The 15111-nt window shown below is 37.3% G+C and overlaps 1 protein-coding gene across 8 annotated transcripts in view; it reads right to left on the bottom strand.

Annotated features, from left to right (window-relative positions):
* Nucleotides 1-15111, bottom strand: part of FRYL (FRY like transcription coactivator) — a 170472-nt gene that overhangs the window by 137419 nt on the left and 17942 nt on the right. For 2 of the 8 annotated variants that reach the window (XM_086746671.1, XM_086746672.1), the window contains exon 1: nucleotides 5876-6298. The exons of 1 other annotated variant lie outside the window; for it this stretch is intronic. In XM_086746671.1, coding sequence (XP_086602797.1) covers nucleotides 5876-6053 — 178 coding nt within the window. In that variant the 5' untranslated portion in view covers nucleotides 6054-6298. Of the gene's footprint in view, nucleotides 1-5875; nucleotides 6301-15111 lie in introns of those variants that run through there. 5 more of the 8 variants (XM_086746674.1, XM_086746680.1, XM_086746673.1 and 2 more) reach the window with 3 other exon arrangements.

Here is a 15111-nt window from a genome sequence, read left to right as displayed (position 1 = left end):
AGTTAAAGGGGTGGGGTGGCTTTGGTTTTTCTCAGTGATTGATTTATGAGTTTTAAAGGATAACAGCCATATACTTAAAGGGAAATGGCTCCTTAAAATTAAGCTGAGATTTTGATTTTATACTCTGTCCAGCCTTTTACAGGCTCTACTTTGGACCACAGACAGACATGACAGAAAATAGATACATAGTCATATCACAGGTATGTTTTAAAATCTGTCCTACATGCAAGAGATTTACAGTGTGAATTAAAAAGGAACAACATGCTAAACCCTTCTCCCTCTCAGAATGTCGCTTTCAAAACCTGTGGGCAGTTTCAACACAAAGAAATACTTTTATTTCCTTGTATTACCACTATATCATAGAGAAAATGGTTTTACAGAAGCATATATAATTATTTTCACAATATGTTTCTTCACATCTTGTTGAATTCACCACTTCACAGCTCCCTTTAATAGGCTACTGCAGGATCTTCTGAAGACTTGCTTGTTTTCCTGGCTGTTTTCTCTCATTCTCCCCATACTACCACCTTTCTCTCCCTCTCCTTCAAGTTAAAAGCTTTATTTTGTCCCTCTCTCAACTACCTTAGTGTAAAGTAATTGTGGATTGAAAAGGGAAAGAGGCATCTAGTTACATCTGAACCAAGTCTTAACACACTTATTTCCCACCTAGTACTTTAAAAAAAAAAATTTAAGTAAATGCAAGGGAGTTCTCATTACTTCTGACTTTTCAGCTTGAGTACTCATGATCTGTAGGACAAAGACAAAAACAAAAGAAAAAAGCCCAAAACACCAGGAACACTGACATTGAGTTCCTAAATTTATTGTTGTTTCTTTCCCACAGTGTTCCAAGTTTGCTACCTATTAACTGGCAATTAATTAAGGGAAGCCGGGGCGGGGGTGTTCCTGTCGGTTTAGCAAGTTGAACAGTCTCACCAAGGACAAATCTGTACCGGTACCACTACAAATGCACATACAAGACAATTATACAGGTGGAAGGGTACAATCTCCTGCCCGCAGCATTGAGCCTTTACATTGGTTCAGCTGTCATATGAAACCTTATACTAACATGTTTAAGCTTCTGAAAACCTTTTAAGTGCTTAAAGTCCAGAAGAGTATGAATCATAAAATCAGAGCAAAAACACTCCTACAAATGTGATGCAGAGGTAATTATAAAGTGAACAACAGCATTTTAAAAAAACCTGTAATCTCTGTTCACCATATCTCAGAGAAAAACAAATAACTTAGCTCCATATGAGTAGCTGAGAAGTAGGGAAAAAAGGGTCTTCTAGATCCTCCTTTAAGTTATACTGACACCCACCTTGAAAGAAGCACTAAATTACAATTACTTTGTCGCTCTTTGGGATGAGTAAGGTCTAGCAAGGGGGAGGAAGAAAAAAAAAAAGAAAAAAAACCTACAAACCTTGTAGAAAAAAAATGTATTGTAAATTTATGCATGCTTATGCTTCAGATGAAATCCTGAGACAACTACACTAAAAGTATATCAGCCATATAGACAAGTACACAACACAACTAAAAAAAAAAAAAACAGATCTCAAAAAAGGGCCAAAAATCGTATTTGAGTTATCTCCTAGAACAAAGTCATACCATCACTTTTTAAAAATACAGCTGTAGTCAATTAAATATAACTATAGTCAATTTTCCATATTAATGGTAAAATGAACAAGCCAGAGGCATACTTCCTTTGCACTTGGGCTTAGCTTTAAGAAGACTTGCTGGACATTCTTTCAGTTCATTACTGACTCCATCTTAAGCAAATGCCTTACTTAAAAAAAAATATTTACCAAATTGCTATAGTACCTGCTTATAAGCAGTAATAATAAAACATACCATCACTGCACTTAAAATAAAACTCCGGAGAGATGCTTATGTTTCCATTTATCTAAAATATTAAAGAGTTCGTTTTCCACAAATCAATATATTTAAAACAGAGGGTATCCAGAAGGTGACCGCTACTTTTGGTGATTTTAAGACATCTAATGCTGCCCCCGCTACTGACCAAAAGTCCCTCTCAGTGAGTTGATTCTCCTTGCCAATTCATCTCAAAAATATTGTCCCAAAAATACTAGAACGTTTTCCTCTGGCTTTGTGAAATGGATCAGCTCAGGGAAAGGCCGCATCAGCACCAGACAGGAGAAAGGGTAGGGCTACACAGCTGGGAGAGAGATTGTCCTTTTCACTGGCAGCAAACTATTAGATCAGCCTGATCCGCTTGTAAAACCACACTCAAAAATCTAAAATCTCCTTTCCCTACCTTCTGTTGCAAAGAGTTTCAAAAGCAGGTTCCACAGGCCCTTAGGAAAGGTTCCTTATTACTTCTAATGGCAAATACACATAGAACAATTTCCTGGGGCATTACTCAGTCAAAACAATGCTATCTGCTGTGATAAGAAAACAGGAGAGAGGGTTAGAGATTTTTATGTAAATAGCATTCTGGCTCCCAAAGAGTATGATGGAGCAGTCTCTGAATGTAAGTGAGAGGCAAACAGAAACCAGGGCAAGGAGGGGGACGCCATGGTAGTTAGTTAGTTAGTTGTTCACTAACCCTTCCAGTCTTCTCTAACTGAAACCCAGAATTCAGGTTTAGAAACCGACTTCTATCCCAGACAGACGCCGGGCCTCCTGGTCATCCTCTGCTGTACAAGGCTGACCAGAGATGCAACACGGAGCTGAACATGCCCTGTGGAGTTGCTGGCATCACAGGGATGCAGTGCTCAGGCAGTTTATGTGCATCCAGACCCTGCTGTTAGCCTCCTGAGCTCTACCACTCATTTCTTCACCACCAAAGAACACATTCCTGTAAGCTTATTTCTGCTCCCTTAGCAGAAGCACTTGAAGGTAAGCAGGTTTAATGTTTGCAAAAGGAGATGTTTTCCATACACAGAAATAGCACAGACACTGTGAGCAATGAGAATCCTCACATCGCTTATAAATTTAATGTCTTTCGTGCAGTTAATGGCGATTCAACTTACACAGCTGGCCAATAAGACCGTCCAATAGTATTAGTGACCCTGCCTTACAACGCAAACGAAGCACGGAGCTGCCAGCAGAACGGCACAGGTACAGCTGCCATTCGCCAGCTTACACAGGGCAGTCGTGGCATTGCCCTTTAACTCTACAGACAGCAGAAGGAAGAATATGACGCAGTTCATAGATGCATCTGGATGCGTACACATTTGTACATGTTTTTTAGTAGATAAAAATACTTCCTCTGGATCTTACAAGCTCATCTTTCTATGTTTCATTTGGACTGTAGCTTTTTTGAGACAAATTTTTAAAACTAAGAACATTTCAAACTTCTAAATTTGCTGTAACATTTAAAAGAACTGCCTTTTCTTTTTACTAACATCTATTAAGTGTTGTGATGCATACAATCATCGGCAAATACTTCAGCAATTGATATGTAGTTTTTTTTCCTAGAGTTTTGATATCTAAAAAGACAGTTAACAAAAGATTACTAAAATACACTTGAAACCACTCTGACAGAAACTACCTATTTTTAAAAGATACACATAGTGTCTATTTCTAAGGCCTTGTTTTCAACTGTAAAACAAAGCATATACTAACAGTGTTAACATTTTGAAAGACAATACTTATAAATGTTTTAATCCTGAAGAAACTCCTCACTTCAATTCCACACAAAATATTTAGCTCAGATATATGCAAACCCAACTAAGTGGTATTATCAAAATGATACTTTTATAACTTGAATGCTAGGAAAAAGTTTTTTTCTTTGGTTGGTTGGTTGAAGACCTTCTAAAATATTCTTATACTTTAAAGTCATTGTCAAGCTCAGTATTTCACCTAATTTCTCATTAATAGAAAAATGTTCCTTAACAGCAGCAATTAGGAAGAGAAAGGAAAAAGAAAAAAACAACCCACTCACTTTTACATTCAAATGTACCTACAGGACAAACTACCTTAGCTTTAAAAAACTATCAAGTTCTTGAACAGCTTCATTATATTAAATTTGGTGGTGCATTAACACCACATCTGCTGACATTAAGCAAGTAAATATTTACATTTTTTTTCAAAAAAAATCATTCTATCATTACCTGTTTTGTCAGCACCTGCTTTCTGCAGCATACCCAACTGGTAAACACAGTAGTTCTTTTGCTCTATTCCAGCAGAGCAGTTCATTCCATTACCAAGATACAAAAATAGAAATAAGCAGATAATTTAAAGAGGATTCACCTACTATCTGCTATTGTAAAAGCATGATCCCAGAGCAGACTATCAGTCTGCATTTCGCAAATGATGACATCACATTACTAAGTGATATTAGTTAGGCACTACTGATTTCCACACAATCACTCCTAATTGTCACTATTCGGCAAATATTTAATGAGCGAGAAAGGAGAAATCATCTTCAACAGCAGAACTGGTGTATTCTATGTTTATTATCCTCATTTGCTTGAGCTACCGACAAACACTGAACAAGGTTAGATGAAGGCATCTGTTTTAGCTACAAATTTCAGCCTATAGCATTTTCTTTCAACCTGGTACAAAGACATAGAAGTAGAACTGGTAAGATATGCCTACAAAGATATTTAAGCTGTGCACATCACAGTGATATCCAACTATAAACTTCAGGGCTCTATGGCATTCAAAGTTAAATGAGGACATGAACCTGGCTAAAAGACACCATGAGCTTCTGATCAGAGTTTTCAAGCACATAGGCAATAATAGTCTTAGCAGAACTTACTCAGTAAGAAGTCTTCAATAGTCCATACCATTACAACATTAACTTGCTATATACAGGAACGATTTGTTTAACAAAACAAAATTGTTCCTGCTTTCCTCAGCTGCCAACATTTCTCAACCTGATATATTTAAAAAAAAAAAAAAGTGGTTTATATTACAATCAGAAAGGCCAAGAAAAGTCTTTCCAAGGAAACTCTTTTCTCCCACCACCACCACAAACTTAATTCCATAGTTAAGGCTGTAAGTTCCCTGCCCAATAAGATGGATGTCACCACCTCCCATATTTGCAGTTAGACACATAAGGGAAAAAAATCCAAGGTCACACGAATTCCTGAAAATAGCCAGCCCATAGTAAAGGGTAAAAGTGTGCATCTGATAGCCATCAGGATCCAAGACCATAAAGGCTCAAGACCGTACTATTTTAGCTGAGAGGAAAAAAAAATAAAAAGTAAAACTGTATTTTCCGTTGCCACCCTGCTGAACTGTTTGAAAAAGGAACATTAACTCATTCTACTTCTTATTAGCACAATACACTGTAATATTTAGACGTTAACAGGTAGTTAAAAAAAAAACTTCATACAAGCAAGCTTACCCATGTTCTTAAGTTAAAAATTCTCTATACAATGTCCATATTTTTACTTGACTTCTTTAATTTACATATTATATTTATTTTTAAAATCTGCAATCTCCAAAACACTGAAAAAGGAAAGTATCAATATTTTTAAATTAATCAACTCTTAAAAGAAAAGCCTTTGAAAACCTAGGGGATTTGAAAAACAAGAGAAAAGATGACAAAACTTGAAACCTGCACTGCAGTCAGAGCTCTGTGCAGCACGTCTGCCTAGACAACTTAGTGCCTAACCATAGCTACCTTACAATTTACAAATTAAACAAGGACATTTATCCCAAAAAGCATTAAAAAAAGTCAGACAGGGAGCACATTAGAAATCCTGTAAAAGTGCTTTTGAGTAGGTCACTAACATGTGATAGCGTGTCAATTACAAAATAGTTCTAGAACTAAAGACACCATTACCGTAGCAACTCTGCTAAAAAGGCCTTTTATAATCAAATTTGTCAATTTAGCAAAATAATCATGACCTGAAGAAAAAGCTGAGTAATCGGCTTTTACAAGGTTGATGACATGGATACATACTGTAATCGGGATGTAAAACATGTGTCGTCTCGTCTTCATCTATTGTCTGTCCTAATGAAAACAGCCTGACACGTCTCATCTTCAGCAGCCTTGGGGAGTTTTCACGGGCAGTAGCCCCAACATCCAGAACTACATCTCCAGAAGCGACAGTGGGAACAATTTTTTTCAGGAATTCCATTTTCACCTGCCCTCAGCATTTACTAAGTCCAGCAGTTTAACTACACTTCACGGAGTGTGGCTCCCACATCAACTTCCTTGAGCATAGAGGTGCACTATGCGAACTACTCCTCGTGATGTCAGCGTTGAACCTGGGTGGTTCCAACAGCAGCACGTCAGCTGCCAGCTGCTCCAAGGCAGATTCTAAAGACATGGAACTGTATGCACTGATAAGGAAACCAAACAACAAGAAGCCTATATATTAACCAGCGTACACTAAACTCTGAGCTTGTAGAAGACACTGTATTTAGCATTGCAATAATTTTAAGCACTAATAATATGCACAGGGTATTTTCAAATTCCTATCTGACGAAGTTCAATAGCTCTTAATTTTTACGAAGTGCACAGAGAGCGTTCATCTGCATTTGAAAGATAATACTTATCATCCAGAAACTCTATGCACCAGCTTTATAAACAAAGTGTCTAACGGCACAACAATTTAAACCATTTGCATTCTCATACGGTTTTAACTACTAGCTACGAACATTTATTAAATATTAAGTTCTGTTTTCCAGAGACTCGATGCCATATTTACCACTTAAAATACTCAAACCACCTTCCAGAAAACACCAAGTACAGAAATAGCCTATCTCATTTTGTCCAAATGTCCACTTTATCCCTAGGGCTACTTCTCCGTATGTGCCTGGTTTAGCTGAGTTTTTGTTTTTATTTCGGGGAAGCTTAAATGTTTTTCTATATTTAGCTTAAAGAAGCCATTATGAAAGATGCCTTGCATTTGGAGCAGAAAGCTCAGGGGGAAAAAGAGAGACATTAGCACAGAAGAGTGTTCCTTAACGCTTTCTACATTTGGGAATGTGTATCACTGTACGAGTAAAAGTATCAGTTTACTTAGTAGACTTGGACTGGGGATCCATGTACACCCTACTAGGTAATACTGCCACCTCATTTGCCACCAAAGATTGTACACACTACTCAGAGAAAATCCACTAATACTCACTCTGAATGCCTAAGCCGCAACCTGCACACATCTATTTTTTCTATGAAAGCCGCCCAGTGTCCAAGACATTTCTGAATGCATTCAACACAGTTATCTAACATAAGTGTGAAGTATACCACTCTACTATACCTTCCTTAAAATAAATTACTTAATTTGAAATTCATTACTGTGTCTAGCGCTTTAAAAAAAAAAATCTATGAAAGGTACGTACAGTAACCTGTTTAAAGTCTCAGAGTTCCAGCAGTTCAGTGCTCACAATGGGCTGCTCACCTGGATTAAGCTGTCTGTCCTTTACTGACCAATTCTACTGTCACACTTAGTACGTACTGAATACCAATTCTACTGTCACACTTAGTACGTACTGAATCTAGTTAACAGTGCCATAATTTGAAAAAATTGGTACAAGTTCATTAAAGTTGCCATTTAAGACATTTTTCAAGTTCTATATAAACTGAAAACATGTGATATCTTTTGTATTCAAATCTGCATTAAAATCCCCAAATAGTCAAGTTAGTCTGTATTTCCCTTGTAAATGAATACTTGAGCTCTATACAAGTTTTTCATTGTAAATGAATACAAAATTCTGACCCTATCACAAAAGAAACATTGTTAGAATATAATTTCCTGCAGTAAAAGATTCAGGAGATCAAACAACAAATCGTCCCTATAATGATTTCATTCAAGGCATTTTTTCCACTGATAAAAAAAAGTTATACAGAATATATTTAAAAAAAAAAAAGTATTTTATACGTTTTCAGGACAAATAATAAGATACCACAAAGACAATTTGCAATTGTAAGAGATTACAAACTCTAGTAATCATTTATTCATAATAGCATTATTTTTCCATAGAATTTCTATTATTGCCCTTGAAACCTTGCCACAAAGCTACTTTCCAGTTTCTAGCATTTAAGTTCAGACACCTCAGTGAGACTAAGAACGTTTCCAATCATCCACCTGCCACACTGCAGTTTGCAAAGAAGGGAGTAATTGGATATTTCAAGTTGTACCTAACTTAAATGTTCTCCAAAAGGTTCAAACAAGATATCAAAGTGCCCTTAACCACACTGTGGATTTACTATGCATGTTGATGCAAGGTGGAGACAACAGATGAAGTACCTAGTGCATCACTTCAGTTAAACCCGTAAGGTGTGACTTCCTACACAACAGCTAGCATACGTGAACTGGCCATGAATAAAAAGGAATAAGGGTTGACACTATACTTTTTTTTTAAACAAGAAAACATAACAGCCTTTCAAGTAATAGGATTTTACAAAAAGAACACAAACAAGGAATAAAAACCACCCACCATACACAGGATCATATTTCAAGATTAAACTTGACAAACTAAGAAAGCTTATATAACACAGATGTATGCAAAACCTTTTGATTTATTTTTTTTTTTCCCCTTCAGGATGCCTTTTGTTTGACTCTTAAGAAAAGCACATCAAGGAGTTTTCTACAGAAGATGGCTCAGGGTATATACACACACATTTATATATGCTTTTACAGTTTTTTATTTATAGATACACATATATATGGACAGATGGCAGTTAACTCCAGGACATTCAACATTTATAAAACATTGCTTTCATAGACGCTCAGATAGAAAGCTTACAATTCTGCCTATGTAATTTCACATATACTTCTCTTTCACACTTACTCTTACCATCTTCCTCAAACAGTACAATGTACAAATGTGTTTTTTATACAATCAGAGACAGCTTTACAGACATTCTGTCAGGGGAAAACATATGAGAAGTCTTACAACTGTTATAATCCAATTCATTTTTAAATAAAAGAAACCAAAATAGGCTACAAAAAGCCTTATCTGATACATTTTAACACTTTCTTATTCTGAAACCTCCAAATAAAGAAAAAGAATGGGAGACTCAACCTTATACTGAATTGTTATGTGTATTACAGTAAGCCCTTTGATGCCTTCCCATACGTCTTCCACTTCTGTTACACTGACAGGATGACTCTGGTTTTGCACTGAAGTGCCTGCTGAGGTCATTCGGGCTTCCCTGGCCAGAGTTCCATAGCTAGTGACATAAATAGCAAGAAGACAACATCCAAGCTCCACATCCCTCACTACCAGGAATCTGCATCAGCAGGCTTTTGCATGAGAAGGGAACAGGAACAGATTATGAACCGTGCCGAGGTACCACGCTGAAAACCAGTGAGCGATCAGAGGGTAACAGCACGCCTCAGAGCACTGTCCCTTTGGGTTCGGCCTTTTGGGACACAAAGAGCAAAGCTGCTTGGTGGGGGTGCACTGGAAGAGAAGCTACACAGGAATTCTGCTGAAGCAGGTGAGCCTGCTGATGGGTGAACACCCTAACAATGAGAAACACCGAAAAAACCAGAACACAATCAATGAAAGAAAGATCCATGTGAGAGAAAACTACCTGCAAGTCCCTTGTGTTCACATGTCTAGAGAATTTTTAGAATTAGCAATAACAACAGTAAAACACAACTATGAAACAGATTACATACTTGGAAGTATAATTTCAGAAGACAGCCTAGATGCCCTATAGCCTACTATAAACACGTGTTACTGGATGGGTCTCTTCTCAAACAAGCATGCATTACAAACCTTCAGGTTTGTAACACAGAATGTTTTCAGAACTACCCCACCCTGCTAGAGCAAACCCACCCACCTCCTGTCGCAGGGAGGACATAAGACTTTCTTGGTATCCGACACCTGCGCTTCCAAGACAGGTCCGGGCGTTTTGGGAGGCAGGGCGGTGCCCTCGGCCTCAGCGGGAGGACCGTGCCCCCACCCGTCCCGCGCAGCGCCCCCGGCCGGCAGCTCCGAGGCGCCCTCCGGCCGCGCCGGGCGGGAACGCCGGCCTGGAAAGCCACCGGCTGTGAACGCGGAGGCGTTTGTCGGTGCCGCACGGAGCGGGGGGAGGCCGCGGAGCCTCACGGGCTCCTCCACTGGCAGGAGCCAACAGCGCAGGGCAGCTTTACCGGCACGGTGGTAACGGGTTTTTCAAAACTCCAAGCCGTGACTATGCCGGCGAAACGGCCGAGTGGTGCAAGCACAGCGGCGGAGGCGGCAGGGGGAGGCGATCCTGTGCCAGCAGGTGTAAGCGTGCACCGCAAACCTCACGCTGAAATATGATTTTCTCTTCGGTGGCACATCTCCACTGTTAATAGCCCTTGAGCTCTATGCAACCTTGAGCCCCTACTGGCTGTAGCATCAGCTTGCACCAAATAAGCATCATTACTATTTTCTCCAACAACTTTCTCATTTAAACCTAACATCGCTGTTTCAAGTGGAGTGAGTCTGCTACAGAAACAGAGCAACTATGATACACCCAAGTATTTAGCGGGAAAAACAAAACAAAAGAAAAACACCACCAACTATAGGAAGTTTTTCCTTCTTGAATCTCAGAATAGAAGCCTAATTTGTAAGAATTTGTTTTATTCCAATGAAAACAATCTGCTTTTTCCCCCAAAAGTGAAGACCGAAGACACACAACTGAACGCAGAACAGAACAGTAGAGTTAGAAGTGGAACCTGCAAGCGTGTAAGTATAAACTAGCACACCTGCATTAAACTCATGAGAGGTACTGGGTACTGGATAGCTGCGTCCTGCTCGTTGGCCAACCAGCAGGACATCGTCATAATTTCACACAAAAGACTGTAGGGGTAGGGACAACAAACCCCATCTCTTTCTCTGTAGATGTGGCAAGTCCTTTTGCTTTAGAACTAAAGTCACATATGTATCTTTTTTCTTTACATATAGAAACTGAACAGACAACATAACATCAAAAAATGTATGCATAGGGAGAAAACAGTTTATTTGTCATGTTGTGGAGTTATTACACCTTTGGCAGTTTGGACTAATCGCTTGTAAGAACCTGACATATGTAAAGGAATTAACTTTGAGTGTCAGAAAGTGTCAAAATTTAAAAAAGGCATTTAAGACAAGAAGCTATCCTCCATATAACTTGAAGTTACACTTTACTGGTTAATGCTGAAGCTACTTAGCATTAATGGTTTCCTTGGTTCAGTTCAATTAATGTAATTACAGGGGGGAGGAACACAGTAGAAGCAAGGACAAAGCAAGGTACAGTTTTGCAACAAACTATATCAATATCGGTGTAAACATGTTGTAGCTATCATTTTGCATTAAAACATACTTTAACCTAAGGCATTTAATCTTTCCATAGTTTGGCTTTATTGTTTTGGGGGGGTTTTTTAATGTACATATGCAAACAGTTTCAGTTGTCCCCAAGCTTTTCTGAACAGAAGTCTAGCTTTCCACTTCCTGAGAAAATAAAGGAACGTAACAAACAACTGGCAGCTTTTTGTAAAGTTTCTATTTCCTTTCAGTCACTTAAGCACTGTTTGCTCTGTATGGGGAGTTGAGTTTTTTTGAGCAAGTTGTGGGGCTTTTTCTTCGAAAGGCTGGGGATTTCTGGAGTGTTTGAGGTTTGGTTGGTTGGTTTGTTTGTTTTGGGTTTTTTGTTTGTTTGGTTGGTTGTTGGTTTGTTTGGTTTTTTTTTTAAAAGCTTAGCTTTAATTATTTAGCATTAGTAGAAACAAAATAGAAGTAAAGTACACAGTAAAATACATCAAACAGAAGCTGAACATAAGACAACTGTTAGGTTCACTGACTGAATGCAACATTATCCCATTTAATAAAAAAAGCCCCGAAATTTTTACTGTTTACGTATTAGGTAATAATTGTTCTTATCTTGAAGTTGCCTGCAAGAACACAATGCTTTCCTGAACTCATTAGGAGCTCGTGAGAAGATCAGGGTATTGCCTATCCTGCAGCTGCTACAATCCTCAGTCAGGATAAGGATCTGGCCTTCCTGTTGCTAACCTCTTGCTTATTCCAAGTACTGACATATCACATCACATCTTCCAAACCTATTAATTTCTTACAATGGTAGATTTTCTTCAAATAAGAACTTGCATTTCAAAGCAAATCCCAGAGTAGTAAGTACTCCAAGTCATCGCCATTCCCATGGAAAGAAGACATCAGTACACAATCCCCTAACAACAGAAGTGTCCACATCTTTCCACTTATAAAAGGATCAAAGTGAACAATGACAAGCATTATGTTGATATCTCTATGCAAAGCACATTAAAAAAAAAAATTTTTTTTTTGTTTAAAAAAGGTTCTGTGGAACAGCAAGAGCTACCAGTAAGTCAGACCAACAATGGCAACACTGCTATGAAACTGGATCCCTAAGGAATTGAGAGCTGAAAACCTTTACCAAAAGCTTTTAAAGTGCTTAACAGAAATACAATGAACATAGTTGCCAACTGTTAATGTAGGTTTGCATATAGGAAAGCAAGAACACAGACAGTAAGCAATAAGCAGAGACCAAGTACACACATGCATCTCCAGATTTACTTAAGAACAAAAGTGGTTAAATATAGATTTCTTACACAAATTTTTTGGCTATTTGGTTCATGGTGGTGGCTATTTTCACAGCCATCGTTGTTTCTGTTAGAATTTTCTCTAGCACTGCACAGAAATGCACATCTGTAGAACTTCCTCTTGTTCAAAGACTCAACTTTTAATATTATGTCCAAAGCATAAAACTCAAATGGCCACAAAAAGAAACTGGTTTATCATTCAAAATAATCTTCATTCCAATCCCAAAAGTGCATAGAGCACCAGTTTATCTTTTTTCCCATACCAAGCCTGACCTGATTTCAGTTTACTGCTTAAAATGTTATACAAGGAAGGTACGTTCAAAACGCTACTGGCCTGTGGAATTTATCATTAACCTTTTTTCATTGTGACTCTTCTCCACAGCTTCTATTAATAATAATTAAAAAAAAAAAAAAGAAACCAAAAACCAAAAAAAAACAACCCAGGCTTATGAGTTCACAGTACAAGCTCAGCTTCCAGTATCAATGAAAACCCTTTGGACATCTGAATTAAATATACATTCTGTCTTGGTTTATGTACAATTCATCCACTCTAATGCATTTTACTTCTTCCATTGCAAAATACACAGAGTTTTGAAACACAGTAACAGAAAGTTTATCTACGCTGCAAAACAGAAAGTACAAATTAATACGCAAGCTAGTAAAAAAGTGGGTAGATTCATAAGTCTATCTGCATGAGCTGACATGCCCAAGTCTCTACTAGTTCAGGCGTACATCCTCCACGATCTGTTATACGGACTACTAAAACTCTGAAATGCTATATATAATACATTTTCATAGTGAAATATATTTGTATCACAAGATTTACATTAGCTGAGAAGCAGTGTATTTTTAAACCTCATCTAATACATAGTCCTCCTATATAAAATTTCATAGTGTGATCTCTTTCTAGCAACAAAACCACAGCACCAGAGAAAGATGTACAACTAGAGAACAAGATCCATAGGTTAATATTAGTCATAGAGGAAACAAGAACTCCATTTTCTTAAGTTACATCTTTGTTCATCAACAAGGGTAGCTAAACCAAGCCGCTACACAAATTAATTTCTCACACAGAGATATTATCTGCGGGACTTCAGGAGGTTACTCTTAGCTAGAGGCTACAGGCAGTTAAAACTAACGTATCTATTTTCTCCACAGAATATTATCACAACAAAGTTACCTATTAAGTATGTTTGCTCACAAATATGTGGGGAAAATAACTTTAAAACTTCTCATCTCTTCTATCTCATAGGCAGAAATGCAATCTTTCAAGTGTTAAAAGATTTTTCTAGTGGAAATATATAAGCTTAGATTTTAAAACAGCAGTAGTTTTCCACTTCAAATCCTAAATGAAAGACTTCCTTCACTGTAAAATAGCAGCACTCCAATTCTTCTGCAAAATATAATGTCTTCGCCCCTTCTTTTAACTTAATTACTTGAATGCATTTCCAATTAATAATCTGAAAATAACCAGAAAGAATAAATGTTGCTGCAATAACTATGCACTTGGTACTTTGGGTTGAAGTCTTAAACATTTTATGGCTTACAGAAAGACTGACACCTGTATTAAAGGAAAACAAATTCACACCTGCTCAGATCAAGACGCCTTCCTTACTTATTATGGACATGCAATGATTATATTAAATTCAAGGCAGTGGAAAAGTAAGATACTTAAGGAACTTACTTATCAGATAATACATGATCTGAGTATGGTTTACCGTAGTAATACATCATATGAATACCAGCTACTAATTTAGAGCAAATATTTTATGTAAATTTTGTAAGCCTAAAACAGAGAAAAGGTTTTTCCATATGCAAATATACAATGTGTTTATGGATATTCTTTCCATTGAACAAGTCTTAATTAACATTCAATTGTCTTGTCTTAAGGAGAAGAAGAAGGGAAAAAAAAAAAAAAAAATTAATCTGTAACCACACCAGATCATCAGACACAGCAGATGATGCTCCCAGTGGAGCTCCATGTGGGCCTATGGGAATGCCAGTATTGCAGCTTTAGTACATAAAACATTCATAAAGTGTCATTCATGTTTAACAGAAAACAGAGCTATCCTTTCAGTGATATATATGTTCACATACAGCAGAACTAAAGTATTTTAAGTTACTGTATAATTTCTAAAAGTAAAACAGAAAAAATACAGGGAATTTGCACTTTTATAATTTCTAGAAAGGAAAGATAATAAATGTAAATTTAGGTTTGTTTGTCAAGGTTTTGGTTCCAAGGCTTTGAGAACAGGAGAGGAAATATAAACTTCCAGTGTAAGATGTTGGATGAAATATCATTTACTCTTCCTATTTGAAAAGCTACAATATACTTGAGATAAAACAGAGGTCTAAGTTAGGTACTAAATTAAAGTCCAAAAATGTTTCTAGAGTAAGTAGGAGAAAAAAGAAAATAAATTTAAAACGCAACAATTTTGCACTGTTAGTAAATAAGAAAACACAGTTGCTAAATGCACTGCTAGAATAAATAATTCTCAGCACATCAAAGTCACTAAGTAAACAAATACATGGGAAGATGAAGGAACCTTAACCAAGAAATTGTTGAGCCACCCAAGAAAAAGCTTCCATTTTTATCCTACATGAAACGGTTATGTACTTGTCCTGGTTTTTGCAGGGACGGAGTTAATTTTCCTCT

Source organism: Chlamydotis macqueenii, chromosome 4 (assembly GCF_036417535.1).
Source record: "Chlamydotis macqueenii isolate bChlMac1 chromosome 4, bChlMac1.mat, whole genome shotgun sequence".
Taxonomy (NCBI): domain Eukaryota; kingdom Metazoa; phylum Chordata; class Aves; order Otidiformes; family Otididae; genus Chlamydotis; species Chlamydotis macqueenii.
Note: the sequence above shows the minus strand (reverse complement) of the source record. Positions and strands in the feature narration are given on the sequence as shown.